The sequence below is a fragment of the Caretta caretta genome, chromosome 4 (genome assembly GCF_965140235.1).
Source record: "Caretta caretta isolate rCarCar2 chromosome 4, rCarCar1.hap1, whole genome shotgun sequence".
NCBI lineage: Eukaryota > Metazoa > Chordata > Testudines > Cheloniidae > Caretta > Caretta caretta.
The window spans coordinates 101,004,153-101,026,500 of record NC_134209.1 but is presented as its reverse complement, the minus strand read 5'-3'; the positions used below and the strand labels follow the sequence as shown (position 1 = coordinate 101,026,500).

Below are 22,348 nucleotides of genomic sequence, written 5' to 3'. Positions count from 1 at the left end.
ATCAAGGGCCAAATTCTCCCCTCACTTGTCATGCCTGAATTTGGCCAATGTAAAGGCACTGAATAAAATGGAATTATTCCAGATTTACACCAGTGTCAGTGAGAGCATAATTTGGCCTTTTATTTTAAAAAGAGTCCTATTATTTGTCCAGGGTCCTTGTATCTTTCTCTTCCATCACATAGCCAAAGTGCAGTGTACTCTATTGGGGCAATTCCCCATTAACCATCAGTCATACCACTACCAGTTGTGGGCAGTTTGGAAACCCTTCATTAACCATCTTGTAAGAGAGGACAAGGAGATTGAATGTGACGTGGTGTGAGAGACGTGGTGTGAGAGAGGACGCAAAGGAGGGCTTCAGGGAGGAGCAGAAATTTAGTTGAAGCAAGGACAAGAGGAAGATGATTTTGGCAGAAGCATTTTAGATAGACAGGATAAGGAGTGAAAGCCAGACCGACTGTAGTTAAGGTAATCAAGGCAAGATATGACTGTGGGGTGAACAAGGGGTGGGGAGATTACAAGACATATCTGAGGATACTAAAGGGAAGTTTTTCCTCTCAGTTTATTTCAAATGTGAATGTTCTCTCTAACTCAAAGTATCTGTAAGGTATAAGCTGCTACCTACCTATACCAGGTGTAGGTAAAGTTACCTATCTAAGAGTGGGACTGAGAGGATTAATTAATGTTTATAAAACACTTTGAAGAGGTAGAGACTTAAGTAAAGTGCTACATATTATTTAATCTGTTGTCCTTAGACAGCATGCATACAAATTAGGCTCTATCAGTAAAGCAGAAATCTTTGGTCTGTTGACTACCAGCTATCCTGGTGCTTGAAAGCACTACTAGGCCCAGAATCATGCTAGGATTTTTTTAATTGTTTGTATTTATTGGGGATTTGAAATAACTGAGGTGACATCAAGTACAGATTAAAATTTGCATAATCATTAGTTGACTTTAACAACAAGCAAAGAGACTATCACAAATCTTTAAAAAGCATTTTTTAAATAGCTGCTAGGACAAGCCCTCCATAATACTGCTGCAAAATGAGCACAAGGGATGAAACGCAGTGTTAGCTGACAGATAGGACATTGTCTAGGGGAGGGGAGGAGGCAGGGGAAGCTTTCCAAAAGTGTCTAGTATGGATTATGGTTCATCATCTGTACAAAAAGGTCATTTGGTCTAAATCTCCCTTTACAAACTTCCTTTCTTCATTCAGGTCACATTACTGTTAGTCAGGCTTAAAGTCTGAAAAAGCCAGATCCTTGAGCTTTACATTTATTTGCTTTGTCAGCTCTATGTATTAAATGCATGTTTAGATGGGCGCTATATATCTTATTAAATGTTCTGTCCTGTTTAGCTCTGATCTCATCTGATTTATTCTGAATTCAAAGACTATGACTGTAAGTGCCTTCAAACCTACAGATGCTTAGACTACTGGGGACACAGAACAAAAATGTGAAATGTACCAACCATTACTGTCCGATCCCATTATGCTCATGCCTTGGAAGGATAAAATAAGAATGCACTGGAATTCAATCTCTTCTATGGGGAGAAACTGGAAGCAGAAAATCTCACTTAGAAACTATGTGCGCTTAAAACCCCTGGAAATGACCAAGATAAGTAAAACGTACATATAGACTACATCAAATGGGGGACTGCAGACAATTAAAACACAGCACCAAAGGAAATACATACACATTCCTAGGGACAGATCTTTGGTTCATGACAATGCATAGTAGCTGAAAAACCAGCAGAACAGAGGATCACCAGGTGGTGTAGAGCTCGCACAGCCATCTCCTATAGCCCTTCATGAAGAGGGCATGCCCAGAAAGCTGCTGTGTACTGGCAATCCTGGGGCACCCAGAATGGCCCCTCCTAATTTGAATCAGGTACACATATTAATGCAATCACCCCCCGTGTATTTATGCAAACAATTAAATGTAAAGTGGATTGCACTTCCAATCTCCCCCCCTCGCCAAATGGATTCCAATGATAAAATAACCACAGTAGTGCCAATAGCAAGATAATTAACGCTGCATTCATGCCATCCATGGGGAAGATAATTGTTAAATGTGGATGTGGAAAAAGCTAATGTACTCAATGCTTTCTTTGCCTCTGTTTTCACTAACAAGGTCAGCTCCCAGACTGCTGCGAGGGGCATCGCAAAATGGGGAAGAGATGGCCAGCCCTCTGTGGAGATAGAGGTGGTTAGGGACTATTTAGAAAAGCTGGACGTGCACAAGTCCATGGGGCCGAACGAGTTGCATCCGAGAGTGCTGAAGGAATTGGTGGCTGTGATTGCAGAGCCATTGGCCATAATCTTTGAAAACTCGTGGCGAATGGGGGAAGTCCCGGATGACTGGAAAAAGGCTAATGTAGTGCCAATCTTTAAAAAAGGGAAGAAGGAGGATCCTGGGAACTACAGGCCAGTCAGCCTCACCTCAGTCCCTGGAAAAATCATGGAGCAGGTCCTCAAAGAATCAATCCTGAAGCACTTGCATGAGAGGAAAGTGATCAGGAACAGCCAGCATGGATTCACCAAGGGAAGGTCATGCCTGACTAATCTAATCACCTTTTATGATGAGATTACTGGTTCTGTGGATGAAGGGAAAGCAGTGGATGTATTGTTTCTTGACTTTAGCAAAGCTTTTGACACGGTCTCCCACAGTATTCTTGTCAGCAAGTTAAGGAAATATGGGCTGGAAGAATGCACTATAAGGTGGGTAGAAAGCTGGCTAGATTGTCGGGCTCAATGGGTAGTTATCAATGGTTCCATGTCTAGTTGGCAGCCGGTATCAAGTGGAGTGCCCCAAGGGTCGGTCCTGGGGCCGGTTTTGTTCAATATCTTCATAAATGATCTGGAGGATGGTGTGGATTGCACTCTCAGCAAATTTGCGGATGATACTAAACTGGGAGGAGTGGTAGATACGCTGGAGGGGAGGGATAGGATACAGAAGGACCTAGACAAATTGGAGGATTGGGCCAAAAGAAATCTGATGAGGTTCAATAAGGATAAGTGCAGGGTCCTGCACTTAGGACGGAAGAACCCAATGCACAGCTACAGACTAGGGACCGAATGGCTAGGCAGCAGTTCTGCAGAAAAGGACCTAGGGGTGACAGTGGACGAGAAGCTGGATATGAGTCAGCAGTGTGCCCTTGTTGCCAAGAAGGCCAATGGCATTTTGGGATGTATAAGTAGGGGCATAGCGAGCAGATCGAGGGACGTGATCGTTCCCCTCGATTCGACATTGGTGAGGCCTCATCTGGAGTACTGTGTCCAGTTTTGGGCCCCACACTTCAAGAAGGATGTGGATAAATTGGAGAGAGTCCAGCGAAGGGCAACAAAAATGATTAGGGGTCTGGAACACATAAGTTATGAGGAGAGGCTGAGGGAGTTGGGATTGTTTAGCCTGCAGAAGAGAAGAATGAGGGGGGATTTGATAGCTGCTTTCAACTACCTGAAAGGGGGTTCCAAAGAGGATGGCTCTAGACTGTTCTCAATGGTAGCAGATGACAGAACGAGGAGTAATGGTCTCAAGTTGCAGTGGGGGAGGTTTAGATTGGATATTAGGAAAAACTTTTTCACTAAGAGGGTGGTGAAACACTGGAATGCGTTACCTAGGGAGGTGGTAGAATCTCCTTCCTTAGAGGTTTTTAAGGTCAGGCTTGACAAAGCCCTGGCTGGGATGATTTAACTGGGATTTGGTCCTGCTTCGAGCAGGGGGTTGGACTAGATGACCTTCTGGGGTCCCTTCCAACCCTTATATTCTATGATTCTATGAATTGTACTCGATCTCTTTTTCATGAAGACTCTAGTAGTGCGATCGTAATGGTGGTTGTTGTAACTATTAATTGGATATTAGTATACCAGTGAGATACTTGCCAAGAGTTTAAACCAACATTACTGGTGATTACTTCTTGGGTGTTGGCCAACACAAGTCACAACTACCTCTTGAGATTCCTGTTTCACAGAACACTACTGCAGAACCGGTTCTGTGAACTGTTGCATTACTACATGTGCTGTACACAGTATGTGTGCTTTTCTGCATGTAATTTAACTCATCACTACGAGCTCTGGCATCTATTAAGAATATTAAGCAGAACAATCTTACTTCTTACTCATAAGTTTCAGCCCAAACATTCACCACCACCTAATAGGAGCACAGTATACTCATTACCTTCAATGGGCCGCCTATGAATTACAGAAGTTACAAATGAAAAAGATCTATTGGATCATCCAGGCCATCTCCCTTCTATACAAGATTGTTCAATATGGTACAGTTTCTAGTATTTTGTATAGTCTAGTTTAAAAAGTCCCAAGTGAGGAAGCCTCCACTACTCCCCTTGGGACATTAACTAAGTGGTTAAAATAATGTGAAGCAATGGAAACAGCTACAAACATGGTTGTGGAGAGCTCATTTTGTTCAGAGTATCATCAGGTTGAATCACCACTAGGTTTTGCGGTCTGTTACTATCCAATATTTGAGTTCTTAGCCATTTTGACTTCACAAATTACACTCATGTGGTGTACAGCTACAGTAGGACATGTCTCTATGCCATGCCAAGAATCCTAGACCACTGTGATATCAGAGGTAACTCAAGCAATCACCACTCTTGCACTTCAGCTAGTCTGCAAGCAACAATTTTATTGGTTGTATGAGGAGACTGCACAGATGGTGGATTACTCGGGCCACCTGCCACACTCATGCAACAGGATGCCCTTTCAGCTACTCGAATACAGTAAGTCATAAGACATACTGGGAGGTGGACCAAGGCAGGGTGGGAACAGGATAGTGCATGGATCCACTGGCCATTGCAACCGATGGACAAAGACTACTTACTCTGACTGGGAATCAGCCACACCATCAGAGTCTCATTCACCTGCACGTTTACTAATGTTATATGCCATCATGTTAATGCCATCATGTGCCAGCAATTCCCCTCTGCCATATACATTGGCCAAACCAAACAGTCCCACGTAAAAGAATAAATGGACAAATCGGACATCAGGAATGGTAACATACAAAAGCCAGTGAGAGAACACTTCAATCTTCCTGGACATTCTATAACAGATTTAAAAGTAGCCATACTGGAACAAAAAAACTTCAGAAACAGACTTCAAAGAGAAACAGCAGAATTAAAATTCATTTGCAAATGTAACACCATTAATCTGGGCCTGAATGGGGACTGGGAGTGGCTGGCTCATTACAAAAGCAGCTTTGCCTCTCCCGGAATTGACACCTCCTCATCTATTATTGGGACTGGACTACATCCACCCTGATCGAATTGGCCCTGTCAACACTGGTTCTCCACTTGTGAGGTAACTTCCTTCTCTTCATGTGCCAGTATAATAATGCCTGGATCTGTAACTTACACTCCATGCATCCGATGAAGTGGGTTCTAGCCCGCGAAAGCTGATGCCCAAATCAATCTGTTAGCCTCGAAGGTGCCACCGGACTCCTTGCTGTTTCTGACTGGGAATGCTACTTCCATGCTCTGACAGCAGTGGCGTTCAAGCAGCAATACTGCTGCTTCTCTAGAACCTGGGAGAAAAAAGGACCAATTTCCTCCTCTCCCACCTTGACCCCACAGGACCTCCCTCAAGCCAAGCCCAGTGGCTCGGGCTTGGCACAGGAAGGAGAGAACTTATGCCTCCTGACTACAGTGGATAAAGACAATAGTCTGCCTGATGATAACTAAAGTGCCTGACTGCCTACACTCTTGGGGAAGGCAGGACATCATCTGTCAGTGAGGTTTGAGGTATTACAAAAAAATCCCCAAACCCAACTATATGCAACATAGAGGAAAAATAAATATTTGGATAACAAGGTCCTTAAATCTAACTTAGCTACAGTGGGTTCTATACACTTTGTCACAGGATGATTGGTTATAACAGATGAATTTATGGTATCTTAATGATGCTCCTTCTGTATAGTAGTAGTTTTTAACCTCAAGCCATTCCAGCAGGATGTTCCTGAATGTGTTTTATTCTACATTTTGCATCAGTTGTCAAAATAGCCAATGAGTCGAACAGTAAATTCTAGGCATAGTCGCAAAGCAGGGGGCTGGACTAGATTACCTACTGAGGTCCTTTCCAGCCCCACATTTCTATGAAAAGCAACTTCATTCTATGAAAAGCAAATTCTATGAAAAGCCAAATTCATCCTTGATATAACTCCACCGAGGTGCAGAGATGAATTTGGCTCAGTGATTCAAAAAACTGATTTCATATTCTTTGATCTATCATCTAGAACAAAATGCAGCTATAGGACTCAAATCCTTTTGTAATTAAAATACATGAATCACCATATTACACCCTTGTTACTAATATGTAGGCTTGGAAGGATTAGATTTTTATCAGTAAGTGTCAATTTCACCAGACATACACAAACTGTAAAAAAAAAAATGTCCATTGACAACAATCAAAATGTACAGATAGGTAAAGAAAGAAAAATGCTGTTTGGACACTTATTAGAGTCTGATTTGAGGATATTTACTTTGTATAGTGTCGTGATGTTGGCTGCCCCATAATTTCTCTCAACTGTTAATGTTTAAATTGGTAAAAATCTAAAATACTTTAAAATAAACATCAATATTATCCATCGGAATTATAAAAAAAAACCCTGAATTCTGCCAAGCCTAGTGATACAGAATATTTCCACTGTAGTGCTGATTCAGCAGAAGGGATCAAATTATGTCTTCATTTATAAAAGTTCATTTCTAATGAACCTCAAACATACTTTCTACTTTATTATCCTAATGTTGCTACTTGTGTTGCTATAAAGTCTCTGCCTCTGTATCTGGTGCTGTTGGTGTCTTTGCACATACAATCAGCCTGTAGCTCAAGGGGAACAGTTTGGATACTTGGTCACACGTCAAGACGCTGAAAATCAATTCTAAGCCCTGAAAGATAGAACTACTCACGGAGAAGGTCACTAAATACAACCAGCTGCTCTGCAGTGCTACAAGCTTAAAGGCAGATCCTACAAAAAGGTCATGTGTGTGTGCGTATTGGACACCCAACAAGTCCATCCCTCCCCACTCTGTTTCACTACTGTAAGAGGGACATACACGTAGGGGACCATAAATATTTACTGAGTAGGATTTACCTTATATTGAGCACATAAATATGGGATACAGAATGTTGATCCCTGGTATTGCAGGATAGCAGAATTCTGCCTGATTCATCAGAGAAAGATCTCAAGATTAAAATATCATCCTTGTCATGCTGCCAAGGTCAGTGATAAACTGGGTTAATTGTAGTAAAGTGAGGCTGCACAAGTTAGGCCTGCCTATGTACTGTACCAATGCATATTAGAGCAAGGAAGACTAGGGTAATGAACAGGGCCAGGGTTTTAGGGGTTAGCAAGTTGGGCCATTCAGCTTTTTCTTTTATTTTCTGGGCAGCCCTCATTATGAATCAGTTTCTTTTGCTTGGCAATACCCAGCCTGCACCTTCTCCCCTTCATTTCCTGCCCCATTTCAATGCTCGATCTCTTTCTCTAGTCCCCTCCCATCATTTCTTGAGCAGGTCACCTGTTGGGAACTAGCTTCTGATAGGCAGAACCAAGGTTTTGTTTATGCACAGGTTATATAAAAGGGGTGTGCAATGCAGTCTTTTCAGGCAATTTACACAAAAATCCAACATAACTGAGGCATAACTAATTCATGAAAATAGAGCTTTGTATCAACTGCAATTATGGCATTATCTTTTCAGCTTGGTGTGGTTTAACTTTAGCAACTAGCGCAGGTTTTACTTTTGGCTACAGAAATATTTACCCTAATTGATGTTGTCTGGGAGGGGGCTTCTCAGGGGTTAAGAGCCAATTAGTGCACCTGCAACGGATTGATTGCCTCCTGACCTGGGTGGGGTGAGGCTGAGGGCGAGTTAGGTAAGGATCATTAGGTATCTGGAACTTATAAGGAAGCTAAGGGTACTCAGTAGTGGGGAGACTGGACTCTCCTGGGAAGAGAAACCCAGAGAGCAGCTCAACCCAAGAGGGGCGAGTTCAGCAGAGAAAGAAGAAACTGGGAGGAACTAGGGGGAAGGCGGAGGCCTGAGAACCAAAGGGAGGTTGTGTTAAGCACAGGTTTCAGGGAAGCTGCACAAGAGGGCTTGGGGTAGGAAGCAGCCGAGGGAATAGAAGCACACCTGAAGCAGCAGTCCTAGCTGTTTAATACAAGGGGCCCTGGACTGGAACCCAGAGTAGAGAATGGGCCAGGGTTCCTCTAGCCCTGGGGAAGAGATGTGCAAACCCAATGTAAGGAATACTGAGCCCAGGGTAGGGCTGAAGACTTATCCCAAAGGGCAGGCCATTGAATCTGCCAATGGGTGGGCTGAAGGCTCTTATGTTGCGACATTTTGTGAACTTTCATACGGGATCTTTATGTGACTTGGCCAGAGGGCAGAGACAAGGAAGACCTGGTGAAAGGCAGCCTGCAGGAGGCGCCAGATACAAGGGGCCCTTGCAGCATCAACCCTGACACAAGGGGGCGCTACAGGTGCTGAGTATACTATTTTACATAGCCTAACATCAGCATTTCCTGAAACTGTCACAGAAAATGTACACAGCATCATCGCAGATCAGATTCTGCCTCCAGATGGCAGTCTTCAGCTACCAATGAGGTAAAGGGGAGTTTCACACAGGCACCAGATGGTAGAATCTGGTTTGATCATTTTCTTCTAAACTATTCCAGATACAACAACCTGCCTCCTACGCAAAATTCCCTGATAGAGATCTACAGGAATCTATAAAAGATAAGTGTTGTTGTCCCTAGTGTAATCTTACTGAAGTTAACAGCAATATACCTTAGAAATAAATGTAGCCCAATACATTGTTTTTTTAAAAATGGCCCTTACCTGTGTTACTAACAATATTTAGCCATTATATAGCACTCTGTATTTTCAAAGCATTGTATCGTCACACATTTAAAAGGACGTAGAGGGGTATGGATGCAGAAAGTGGCACCAGCAATATGAGCCAGTGTTGGACTGTCCTGGGAGGGCCTGAAGAGCAGCCACGTGACTGGGTGGCATCACACCATCCACCAACGGAGGGCACTCCCTTCCTGGTAGGAGGACTGCTATTGGTCAGTCACTGGGATTGGCTTGCTGCTGCCTATAAAAGGCAGTGTCAAGTGGAAGCCGCTCCTTTCTGCTCTGCCTCCTACCCTGCAGCATTGTCTGTAACAATGTGTCCTGGAGAGTTAGTGGTGCAGCACTGCTGACCCCAAATGTTCAAAAATCGTGAGTTAGCCCCTGTGCCCCCAAACCATGACATTAGCTTAAAAATCATTTAAAAATAAATAAATAAGGGTTCTTTTCATTTTCCTTATGCTTTTTGAGTGGTGCTCTGAGGTCACATTCTCAAACTTTTTCCTGCAACCATGAAGAATAGAAATTTACTTTAAAAAAAAAAAAAAAAAAAAAAAAGACGAGAGATTCTCTCATAATCAATTTAGTCCAGGAGCTGGGGCTTTAAGTAAAGCATCAAATATCTCTAAAGTTGGCAACACAGAGTTTGAGATCTGCTCACTCAGCCCCACCAATGTTATATCTTTACTCTTGATAAGGCAACTATACAACAAGACATGTTGTTGGAAGCTGGATCCACGGATGCACTGTCTGTCTTTCTGAGGACTTTCTAAGGTGCCTGGAACTCAGGTGTCTAAGCCAGGTACAATTTAGGAGAGCACTGCTTGCGTCCTAAATGGCAGTTTTCTCACAGCATAGTGTTATGATTGTTATGATTTCCCACTGATGCAGCATGGATGGGTCTGCCAGCCTGTTTCGGTGTTGCACAGGTTAGATGCTTAGTAGTATTAGTACCATGCATGGGGAAGGGGAGGATGCAATAATAGAATTGCACGGCTGCAGCAGTTGTGACTCATTGCTCTGATATGTTAATCTTTTAAAATCCAATTAAATAAAGTTACAGCATTTTGAACATTTTGGACCAGATTTTGCAACCTTTATTTGGGCTGGTGAGCATTTTATTCATGCAAGTAGCACCAGTGGTTTCAATAGGCCTCCTTGTGTGAATAAATGCTTACCAATGTGTGTGAGGGTTGCACAGTCTGGCCTCTTCTTTGTACTTTTGCATCTGCCCTGTTGGTCTCCACTCTCAGCAGGAGAGAGCTGCTGATGAGAGGAAAGGAGCAAGTCCAAGAAAAAAGAAAAGCAGTTGAAGAGTGGCGTTGGTAGAGATGGAAGGTTAAGTCACAAGGGAGGAGCGGGTAAATCAAGTTAAGGAGACAGAACAGATACTAAGCAGAGATCAGGACTGGAAAGACACACCGCGGTGAATGAAAGGGAGAGTCAGAGTAGGGCCAGACACCAGGTAGGGGTCATCACCCTCAAGCTGGGGGAAGTGACAGCTGCTGGAAACTGTAAGAGATCCCAGGAGTTTGGTGGAAGAATAACTAATGGGAGGGTGTGCTGCTCTAGTGAAGGGGTTGGGGAGAAGTAAAAAGGGAGGCTGAAAATTTCCAGGCCCTATTACTCATCCATCCTGCAGTAGCTGCTCATACAAAGTGGAGGGCTTAGAGCCAGAAGATAATATCCAGATCAGGGGAGGCCCAAAGAAGATAGAGACAGGAAGTCTACAGAACCAAACAGACTGGAGAGATTTTTTACCAAAGACACCAGAGGCACCAAGTTTCCAGCACAGCCCCTTTCGCAAGGCTGTAGAGAACATCTGAAGCTAACAAACACAGTCCAAAAAAATAGCTATTTCCTCTTTGTTGGTCCTCAGTTTTGTTTTTCTTGTGATCCATCCAATTCTAGTACACTGGAAATAGGACTATTTTAATTTGTTTTGGGCTACTAATTCAATGTAAAGGTTCTCATGGTTTCTGCTCAAGAATGATATTTTCTTTTGAACCTGGGCCTGCATCACATTTCTGTTCCTTAAAAAACTAGAAATCTTAATTCTGGGACAAATTTTCTCAACCAGGCCATTTGTGTGTCCACAGTCAGTGGCATTCACAATTTTTTGATGCACTAGCACTCATGTGCGAATGGGATTTGTGTTTATAAATTCTGTCATAGGTGACAGTGAATGCAATATGTACTGCACTACGGGCTTACTCCTGTGCACCTTAGCTCCATCCTGTAAAGCACGTGTGCTTCTATTTAAGCATGTGAGTAGTCCCAACTCAGCGGGGTGCTCACATTCTTAAAGTTAAGTGTGGTTAAGTGCTGTGCTGAATTGGGGCCAGAAATAAGAACTTGCATCCTGTAGAACTAAGCCCCAAAGCACCAGTCCTACAGATACTTACACTGAAAGTGTACAATGCAGAAATTGACCAGTGCAATAGTTAGCCTCCAAACCTTTAGGATCAGGATTAAGTTCACTCATGGTGGGGCTACTCATAGGTGCAAAGTTGCTCACATGTGTAAAGTTTTGTAGGATCAGAGCCAATCCATTGCACTGGCAAGTTGTGCATGCACAAATACGGGACCTTTATTGAAAACATGGGCCTTTGGGCTTATTTGTCTTGAAACCAATCCTTTAAATTATGAAATGATTTTTAACCATCATCTCTCATTTTGTAAGGAAGTCCTCCTTCTCCTAGTAGCTTGATCCAAACTATGCTTATGATACATGAAATGTATCCAAGGAAACTAGAAAACAGCTGTGTTTGTTTTTTAATTTGACAAAAGAGAAACTTTTGGAGGACTAATTTTAATGGAGAACCCATAAAGCTCACAGTGTTGTTTTAAACGTTAAGAGAATAATTATCCTAAAAAAATGAAACGGGAAACCCATTTCAGTTAATTTGGTGAGGTTATTCTAGACTTTCTAATGCAAATGCTAAAAGGAATGCAAATTAATTTTCAGCACTACACAAGAAACAGGTAAAAAACCATGACTTCAGCTATAAAACAATAGATTTAAAAAATATTTGGGTTCAAATTAAATTGTGCTCTGAAGCTGGTCAATTAATGGCATTGGCTAAAACCAGGTGCTGTGTAAACTTTACCACACAGTACTCAATCCTGTCAACGGTTATTCCAGTCTTGCCAAACCAGCCGAACTAAATGGTCAAGTTAGGCTAAAACCAATCAACTAATTCTTTGCATGGCTGAAAACAGTTCCTCAGAGGTAAAAGTAGAGTAATTCCCACCAACTGGACCAGCATCCTTCCCCTTGTCATTTTATTTCTAGCAGGTTTAGTTAGGGCCAGATTTTTTGATGCCTTTACATTGACTCCACAAGTAGTTCATGCCTTTTACTTAAGGAATGCTCTTGTAAAATGGCTTCATGTTAATACATGATTTACATCGATGTCCACATGTTTTGTTTCCAAATTACTAAGAAATCCATCCTCATTCAGAAGAACTTCTTGAACCCATTTATTTTTAAACAGTGCTACTATGTTTTATCTAAGTGCAAAAACGTTATCCCCTGGAGTTGCTTTGCCAGGAAGCAGAGGAGGGGGAGTGGATCCTCAAAACAATGCAGCTGGCGTGGGTCTCCTATGGCTTCCCCTGCATGGATTTCAGGAGTTGTGTGGGCTTGTGTGTCACCTTCTCCCACCACTCCTCTGAACAACAGAAAGGAGACTTGGCATGGGAAACTTCATGGCTTGCCCTTCTAGCACTATCCCAAGGGCTTCTCTGCAGGATGAAGCAATCTGGTCTAATAATAAATCCCAATAATATTAAACATCTGTCAAATATTCTGGAAGAAAATGAGAGCAATATGTATTATGTGTCCTAAGGGGAGGGGACATCCTCCCTGGGGAAGTGGTTTCAGTGGTGGTGACTTCAACGGGAGATTGACATTTGCTCACCGAGATTACCTGTAACTACCAAATATTATTTTTTCCTAATTTGAACAAACTGCAAAAAAGTAGAGAGCTAAAAATGACAACATCCCACACTCTACCCCAGGGAAATCCCAGAGAGGATGCTTCTCCTGGGCTTCAGGGACAAACCCCCTCCCCCAACACATGCAACCCCGCAACACATGCACCATTATCTTCCCACCAACATGGTCCCAGATGAAGGGCCCCAAGCCCCTTTGATACTCCTCTCACCAATATCCCCTCCCTCAACTATCCCAGAAAGGAGAGGTCTGAGTCTCCTCTGCTCTGTGCTCTACAATAGCTTTCTCCCCATCTTTGCTCCTCCTATACTCTGCTGAAAGAGGACAGCCAATCCCTCTCCATAGCTCAAAAACATGTCTCCCTAGAGGCCAGAAGGGACTCAGGGCTGTATCATGATCCCCACCCCCAAAAGATCATCCATTCTGCTGTTGTGTAGAACAAAACCTGGCATTCCTACCTTCAATGCCCCTTTCCTGGCTTTCTTGCAGCTTAGTACCTAGTAAACTATGGTAGTACAGGGTGATATAGAAAAGAAGATACAGGGAGGAAGAAGGAGTCTCCTGACTGCTTCATTCTCTAGCTCTTGTCCAATGTGGACCTTCACAAGACCTTCATCTAGCCTCACACCAACACCAACTCATGCTCAGCGTGCACCAATTTCTTCCTTTGGCAGCCACTCCTGTGCTGTCCTGCCCCCTCAGATGACGCCTTTTTGGTGCATGCCAATAAAGTGAGTTCCGACCAAGTTCAATACTTACATTGGCCTGCAGCCAAAAGTGTAGGTGGTGGTAAATAAATATTTCCACTTATTGCAATCTAATTTCCAGTGACACCCATAAGTTGAACTGTTGCACACAGTGATGGACTAACTCTTTCTGTTGCCTGTGTCAGGGATTAAAAATGTTGCCTGCCCCCAGCCTAGCCCACTAAAGGGCAGGGGGTTAAGAACTTGCCTACACAGCCTGTAGACTGTCTGCGGTACTGATACTGAATTTGTCAAACAGACAAATCTTTAAGAATACAGAAACACACACTGGAAAATGTGTCCAAGTAACCAGCAGGCTTAAAAAAATCATGCAATCTGATTAAACAGACTGAAAACAGCATTTCTCCCTTTCAACTACTGATGTTACAGTGGGCCTCGAATCCAACCCGTATGTTAACAGAATATGTCACCGACTGTGCAGTATCCATCAGTAGCCAACACAGAAAAACAAAGAGGAAAAATTACAGCAGCCAGTCTAAAACTAGCACAAACTGCCCGATGTCCTTTTGAATTATGTCAAAGAGAGAAGATACCAACCAATGCTCCTGTATGTTAAAGAAATAGTCTCCAATCACACAATCCATACCCTATCCTCAGTGATTTAAACTACTCTTTTGTGACTGGGTTGTGTTTCAGTCCAGTTCCCAGGGGACTAGATGCGCATCTCCCATTACTCATAACTGGAGATGCACATCCAATTCCAGAGCCACTGGGCAACGAATGTGTGTCTCTACAAGAACAGCTAAATAGGGTGACTAACATTTTTGTTGGCTGGAAGGTTAATGTAAATTGGAGATGAATAACTACTGTATATAGCAGCCCTTTATCCCTGTAAAGCCAACGAACCAGAATTCCCCAAGAAAAAGCAACAGGGGTGGGTGTGTGGGTGTGTGTGTGTGTATACACAAGCTCTGATTAATCTCATCAGTTTGCTTTCCTGGAAACTGCATGCCCCAGATGCCATTGTTTCCATTATAAATGTTCATCTGCTCCGGTTTCTGCTTGAATTTCTATAGCTTGCTTTGCTTAAGTGATTTATTTTTTTAATGAACATTCTTAGCACAACCCTGATTTTAATTTAGTGTTTTGGCTATGATCTTCTAAGCCACATTCTTTTTAATATTTAAAAAAGACTGTATGAGTTGGAATGAGCAGAAATCCTGAGTAGCACCATAAAGAATTACTGAATTATTAATAGCTGTCATGCACATCAAACAAGATTTTCAAAAGGGGACTTTTTGTTATCTCAAATGCTACGAGTTTGGTATGAGAGCAGAGACAATACAACCACAAACACACCCTGTGGATTAAAACTGTTCTTATCAATTCCCCTTCAAAGGGTACTTACCTCATAATTCCTGAGCAAAATAAGCCACTTCATTCATTCATCTCAAGCAACATGTTGAAATTAATAAAACCTATTTTACTTCAGACCATATTTGCTAATATTCTTATAATGCATTGCTATATTTAACTGCATTTAAACAGCACCTATTACTATTGATCTAAGCATTAAACTAGCATCATTTATTGACCACGCATGAAGTGACAGAATATTTATTGTAAGCTTTGGCAAGGTCAGTTATGTTTTTAACACACTGGATGATGTAAATTGGATCATTACATGTAAAATAGGCAATATTAAAGAGAAAATAACATTCTGCTATAGGCAAAAAACACAAACATGGGGGATTTCTTTCCTCTCATAAGTGAACTATGTATGGGAAACCGTTCTCAACGATGGGGTGTTTTACCAAAGGTGTGCAGATTTACACAGAGAACACATGCGCACACACACAGAGAGTGATTTACAAAGGGTGTGTATCTGAGATCCCATGCTCTACTCTCATCTTCTGTTTGAGTCTATTTATGGACAGAAAAGGAGACACAAAGGGGCAAAAAACCCAACAATCAGAAACACCAGCCCAGAAAAGCAAAGTTGACAAGGAGACAGAAAGACTGCTTCGCTCAGCTTGTCTCAGCTGCTTCCATATTTCAAAAGTGGAAAGCGTTAGAGAAGCATCGCTATTATTAGTCCTTCCAATCAGATGCAGGCTGTGTGTGGCATTGTTTTAAGCCTTTGGCAAGATGCTTTGTAGTTTACACACGCATCCGATGAAGTGAGCTGTAGCTCACGAAAGCTGATGCTCAAATAAATTGGTTAGTCTCTAAGGTGCCACAAGTCCTCCTTTTCTTTTTACACACACACAGGTATTGCATACCGAGAATTTCCCCATTAAAAAGACAATACATAGACACACACAGAGACCACAACAACAGCACGACTGTGAGTACTCACAGCTCTGAGTACAGGAAGTGCAGATTGCCCACATTGTCTATGTAGTTTGCAGGACTTAGCCAAGGTAGGACCAGTAACAGAAGAGCCTTCATTTTCAGGGTAGGGCTGGCACTGCTGCTAGGTTTTCTCCTTCCCACTTTTTCTCTGCCTGCTGATGGGACACAGAACTTCAAGCTTGTCAGCCAAACCCTTTCTAAACGAGCCTTTCCATTTCAACACAATTGGTAGCACATTATGAATCAAATTTAAATCCCTTAAACGAAGCTATGCTGAAAAATCATTGACCTGTAAGAGGATTACTTGATCTGATTCTCAGATGGGTAGATGTGAGGGTTTAGGGACAGCACAGCATGGTTGGCGAGATAGTGACTTATGCTGCAGAGCAGGCTGATGCACAGGAAAGAGACCTGCCTCCTGCAGTATTCAGAGTGGTTCTTCAGAAGCAGCTGGTACATTTACATCACTGGCCAGAAGCAGATGGGTTATGAGCTAAACTGCATCAGAGTAGGGTGCAATAGTCTCAACATGGCAAATGAACCTCCCTCCCCGCTGCAGCTCCAAAGCAAGCAATGTAGGATGACCACACCTTTTTAAAGTAAAATACCACAAAGGAGCTTAACTGACTGAACTAGAATCAATAACCAATCTAAATCCTCAATATTCAGCTAGATGTTTTTGTCCAAAGGTAATTTAAATATGAACCAAGGACACGTCTTCTCTGTCTTTTTAAAATACAAATAACTAATTTTAAATGAGAATGTTCTTAATGCATGTTTGTGCCGATTCCAGTTATAAGCAATTAAAGTTCTCTTATTAAGCACCAGCATAAATATGCAGGAAACTCACCTTGTCCTATCAATGATCTCATCTGTTATAAAATGAAAGCTCCCTCCTTCTCGCTGAGAAAAAGAACAAGCCAGAGACTGATTTATAAAAGAATGTGGCAATAGCTGGCTACACTGATGACTCTAATAGAATCCACTTTGATTTATTCACTGAGAACAACAGTCACATTTAGCGGAGATTTCAGCCTGGGTTTGAATTGCTCCCTCCACAAGGATCAGACTACTTTATTAGCAGAATCATACACCTTTCCCCCTCATATTGATTTGCCAGTGCTAAACAGAATACTGTCATTTCAATCTGCGTTGTGCCTAGATGAGACAGATTCCCAGTTTGAAGCACACACAGCCCTTCTCGTCTCCTGTACTATTATGAACTGGAATTCAGACTGCAAGTGGGGTTTCTGCACCTCACTGGGCTAAAGTAGTCATAAGCAACAAAGAGTGGTAGTGATAATTACCAAATGGTTGTATCTAAACAATTAATATGCTTCCGGGTATCTACAAATATAGGGTTTGAAAGTCCCATAGGAAGGTCATTCTCGTGTAGGGGCAAGGAAACAGCCAGCTGGTACTCATGAAGTTTCCTCTTAACTCTTCCTTTGGGGAGGGGTGTATTTGTGTGGGTTGCCTCATGACCTCATGGAAAGTGCACTGGGTTTGTCCCTCAAAAACTGTAGATTACCCAAGTACCATCCACAAAGACGCTCTGCTCTCTCTGCATTTCCTCCTATCTTTTATCTGGCCCCTGGCTCTATTGTAACTCAGCCCATAGAATCATCCTCAGGAAACAAAGTGGGTTCCACATGCAGGGGGGAACCAGTTAAATGACTTGTTCAGCATTAAGTTGTACTGGGTTGGCCCACAGGTTTCAGGGGTCAGGGAAAGATAGCACTAGATTGGCCAATACTGTCTCCCCACAGGCCCACTTTCTCCAGATCTGCTGAGCTGGAATCTCGGGGAGCACCTGTGGAAGTTGTCTGCTTGGTCAGGCGGGCAGGAGAAAGGAAGTAGGCACATGCTGTTGAGCCAGTTATTATACAGCCAGAGTACTATTGTTAGTTCACTGCTATCACTATTAATACTCTTATCTGAGGCATGAAAAAAGTATTGGCCAAAGGTTAAAACTCTAAGTGACACTGCTAAGCCATCCCCCTTGAAAGAAAGCTAAAAACAACACAGAACATACCACAGCTGATCAAAAAAACAATCAGAACCAGGAAATTAAAAAAAGGAGGCGATTAAATCATGAGGTTTAAGATACCATCAGAGTGAGCAATGAAATCTAATTTCAGAAGTACATGTGACCAATATGCAGCCACAAATTATGGTTGCAGAAACACTAAGGAACAAGCACATGCATGTTGGGGGCCCATATTTTAAAATGTCTTTCAGTTTTGACAATGCAAAGTTGGCCAGATCCTTGGGTGGTGTAGAGCAGGATAGCATCATTGAAGGTCACAGGTAAAGGGCTCAAAAGCACCTTCATAATTTAGTAACTTAAGTATCATTTTCAAAAGTGACTTAAGTACCTAAGTGCCACTGACTTTCAATGGGATTTAGGCTTCTAAAGTGCCTAAGTCATTTCTGAAATTGGGCCTGAAGTGCTTTTGAACATTTTAGCTGATATGTTTTCTTCTCAGTTTCATATATAGGTAACTTTTAAAGAAAGAGAAGGCAATTTATACTCCCTTATAGCAACTACAAAATATTTAAGATATCCCTATTCCCAATAACTCAAAGATCATTTTGGATGATTAAATACACACTTTTACTGTATAACGTACCATGGAGATATCCTCCATGATCAACCCCAGGATACTGCCCAAAAGAGATTGGTGTATTAGAGTTTGTTTGTTGTAGAGCGGAGAATAAGAATATACTCAAATGAATGGTCAAAATTTAGCCCTAACTTAACTCCTTTGAATACAATGAGCTTATATCAGGGCTGAATTTGAGAATTCTGTGTTTAAATTAACTGTCCATTATAAGCAGAGTGTGCTGGACTCCTTTCAGATTACTGATGCTTTCAGTCCCTTCTCAGACAAACAAATAAGCAAGCAGAAAACAAAGGTTGGCGGTGGGACTTACCCAGTTTGGAAATGCTGTTCAAGGTCACAACGTTGTAAAACCTCTGAGCAGTGTTCTGTGAAAGGGCAGCTAACCATTAACTTATCCAGGAGTTTATTTACTAATATGTTGGACTTTCTGCAAGACTGTAGAATCAAAATTTTGCGATCCACAGGGCAGAAGTCCTTTTCCACTAGGAAGTTTGTAAGGCAGACTGTGCAGTAGGTGTGACCACAAGGAGTGTCCAGTGGCTGGATCAAAGCTTGCAGGCAGATGTGGCATATTAGATCATCATCCACTTCTTCTGTGTAGCTGTACAGGTGGTTCTCTTCTGGTAAATGTGGTTGGCCACATGTGATACATAAGGGTTGAGGGCTCTCCTCCGCTTCTTCTGACAAATCTTTTTGACTCATGATAAGATCTGATGTGATGTAAAACAGAGCAAATAAAAACTGCTCTCTATTTGGAAGAATATCAGCAAGTTCTGCGAGACAGCAATCCTGTAGGAAAAAGCCAAAGAATTACATTTTGGGGTGGTTGTTTTTAAACATCATTTATGATTTATCTGGATGTGCTGTGCCTTGTAAGAAAATGCTTTAGTGATTTTTACAGAAAGAATGCACTATTAACCATTAGGGCTGGAAAATAAGAAAATGAGTTAACCCCATAACTTATGTTTTTTTCTTGCTTTCCTTTATCATCCCCTCTCTGAAAAAGGTATTCCTCCGGGGGGGAGGGGGAGAGGTAAATAGGGAGAAGAGGGGAGAAGGTTGCAAGAACTTAAGGTTTAAAAACATTAAAAAACCCACCATAAAATCAGAGTCTCAGAACTTTAACTTCTCCATGATACCTGAGTTTAAAGCAGGCAAGTCAGCTGATTAGTTTTTCCCTACAGGAAAACTTGGCAGTGACAAAGCAGCCCCATATGAAGGCACAGCAGCGTGACACTGCATGTAGAAATATCATTAAGAATAATGGTTACCTCCCCTGCCACCAGTCCAACACGGAATGGGAAGCCACTTGTAAACTAGATGTAAAGGAAAATAGTTATGTTCTGAATTAGCACTACACTCATATCATATGCTGCACTTTTCTGCACTAAGAAACTTTTATGAGCCTTCTTCTAAACGTTGCCTCAGCTGTAGAAGAAAAGAACAATAGGCATAAAACATATTATCTTTCAAACAACTAGTGAGCAAGACTATCTCCTTATAGAGATCTGAAGGATGGATCTTTGGGGCAGAAAATATTTGTAGCGATTAATTATGATCCGCCTTCACTGGATTTACGGTGTGTACTTCCACGGTCTTCAAAAGAATTACTTCTGATCTACCCCAGCATGAGATGAGAATAGGTCCTTTATATTTTTATTTAATAGCTGTCAGTCTCAATCCAGTTTCTAGGGGAAACGTGTCATCACCAAATCTGGACACCCTATTGGCAGTCCCAGAGACAAGAGGGATTGAATGTGAAGAATTAACTACCCTCCAACCCCTAAAGATGAAGCCATGGTTGTCTCAGGCACATTACTAGAGCAGTTTGCAGAAGGGCTGCATACTGCTGCCCACGCCTGTTCTGTAAATAAACCAGATGATTTCAGTCTTCAGGGCTGCCAGTCCAGCCCCTTTCACAAACTATACATTTACTTTTACAAAAATGCAAAACATATATTGGTCCAAAGGGAAGTATAACACTATATACTACAGAGAAATGCAAGTATAAATATGTTACAGCCAAGCATCATCAGGGGTCTTGTTTATTAACCAAAACCAACAAACATGAAACTCAATCTTTTACTTCTCCAATTATATGAAGATTTTACAGATATTCGCTCTCTACACAAGAGTACATTTTGCCTACCATAAATGCTGCACTAGCTAGCTGCAGCAGGACTGATTAAGAAAAAACATAAATGTAACTTTTAATTTTGTGTTTTCATTTTTAAACTCCTCTATCCCACCATCAATCATCCCTCCAAAAGAGTCAACGCTGTTTTGGGTTCCATATTTTGAGGTATCATATCACAGAGCATGGAGGTAACAGCCTAAGACTTCGGTGAGACTTCCCCATGGCCTACTGCATATAGGCCCCAATTCAGATCAACCCTTGGGCATGCTCTTAAGTCCCACTGAAACCAATGCGCTTAAGTGCTGTGCTGAATAGGGGCCTTAATTTTGAACACTGCATTACCAAAAAGATTAGATATATTTGTAGGAATTTAGGAACTGGAGGGATTGACTATGAGGAAAGATTTAAAGAACTGAATACATGATAAGAAAAGGAGTACTTGTGGCACCTTAGAGACTAACAAATTTGTTAGTCTCTAAGGTGCCACAAGTACTCCTTTTCTTTTTGTGAATACAGACTAACACGGCTGTTACTCTGAAACCTGAATACATGATGTTTACCTAAGCAACATCCAAGGGTCAAGGGAGTGTGGAGAGGAAAATTTTCAAACTTGGGTGCCTACAGTTCGGCACGCAAATTCATATTCAGGCCCCTTAAGAAATTGGCTCCATTTTCAGAAATGCTGAGTGTCTCAGTTTCAGGATAACTGTACCTGTATGTTCCACCACCCTGTGGTCCATCCCAGGAGTGCCCAGTCAGGCCTCAGGTCTCCAGCCATCACCTGTCTCTAGGCAGGGACCCTTGTCCCATTCTCTTGTGACCAGGGGTTTTGAGGCTCCCTGCCTTACACTGTGACTTTCCCAGCACTCTTATTTGAAAGGCACACAGCAAGTTAAGTGTTAGAGCAAGGATCAGATTCAGCACTCCAGACTCCCAAGTTATTACTCTAATCCCCAGAACATGTTCCCTTTCTCTTCCATGCAAAAGGGTTATCCAGTTCATATTAGGTTCAGCTGGAAATGGTGTTATATTTCTAAGTGACTGAACTTATTTTCACATGACAACAGAGAAAGAGAGATATTGCTTCCCTAAGCCCACATCCTCGTGTAGTAAGAAAGATCAGCAAAACACACTGCAAACAAGTCTAGTTGACACAGCCCTCTAAAGTGGCAAGGTGTTAAGATACACTGGCAGACTCTTGTGGTAGAGACTGTAGGCAGTGGTATGCCATGGAAATTACACGGCCTGTGTCAAATACAGGGGAAATGCTAATGGCTGTATTTCTTTAGCATATCCTTTGTAAGCAGATTCAGTACACAGTATTGTGCTGACTGGAATGACTTGATCTCTTGCTATATTAGACAATGGTATGGGTACTATGGAAATGGTTAAAACAAAGAGAAAGTGAGACAAAATCTGTCCTAATTTACACCCCACACACCCCTAGAGTCCACTGGGCCCATCATATGTATTTCGCATGGTTATGCAGTACACTTTTCCTTCATCTGATTTATAATTATTAATAAGTGTGTGGCTATTATACCTGAATGTCTAAAGTATATATAACTACAAGTACTTGCTACTGTGCAAAAAATCAGAACACTAACTTAAACTCGTATGGCTTACCTGTGATCACCCTATATACACAAGCAGGCCTGTTAAATCATTGGGTCTGCTCATGCGATAAAACAA

At 42.0% G+C, this 22,348-nt stretch overlaps 1 protein-coding gene across 10 annotated transcripts in view; it reads right to left on the bottom strand.

Annotated features, from left to right (window-relative positions):
- Nucleotides 1–22,348, bottom strand: part of LNX1 (ligand of numb-protein X 1) — a 374,186-nt gene that overhangs the window by 72,041 nt on the left and 279,797 nt on the right. For 5 of the 10 annotated variants that reach the window (XM_075127920.1, XM_075127919.1, XM_075127918.1 and 2 more), the window contains one exon: nt 18,830–19,308. The exons of 1 other annotated variant lie outside the window; for it this stretch is intronic. In XM_075127920.1, coding sequence (XP_074984021.1) covers nt 18,830–19,221 — 392 coding nt within the window. In that variant the 5' untranslated portion in view covers nt 19,222–19,308. Of the gene's footprint in view, nt 1–15,896; nt 16,048–16,181; nt 16,327–16,742; nt 16,812–18,829; nt 19,309–22,348 lie in introns of those variants that run through there. 4 more of the 10 variants (XM_048848295.2, XM_048848296.2, XM_075127923.1 and 1 more) reach the window with 4 other exon arrangements.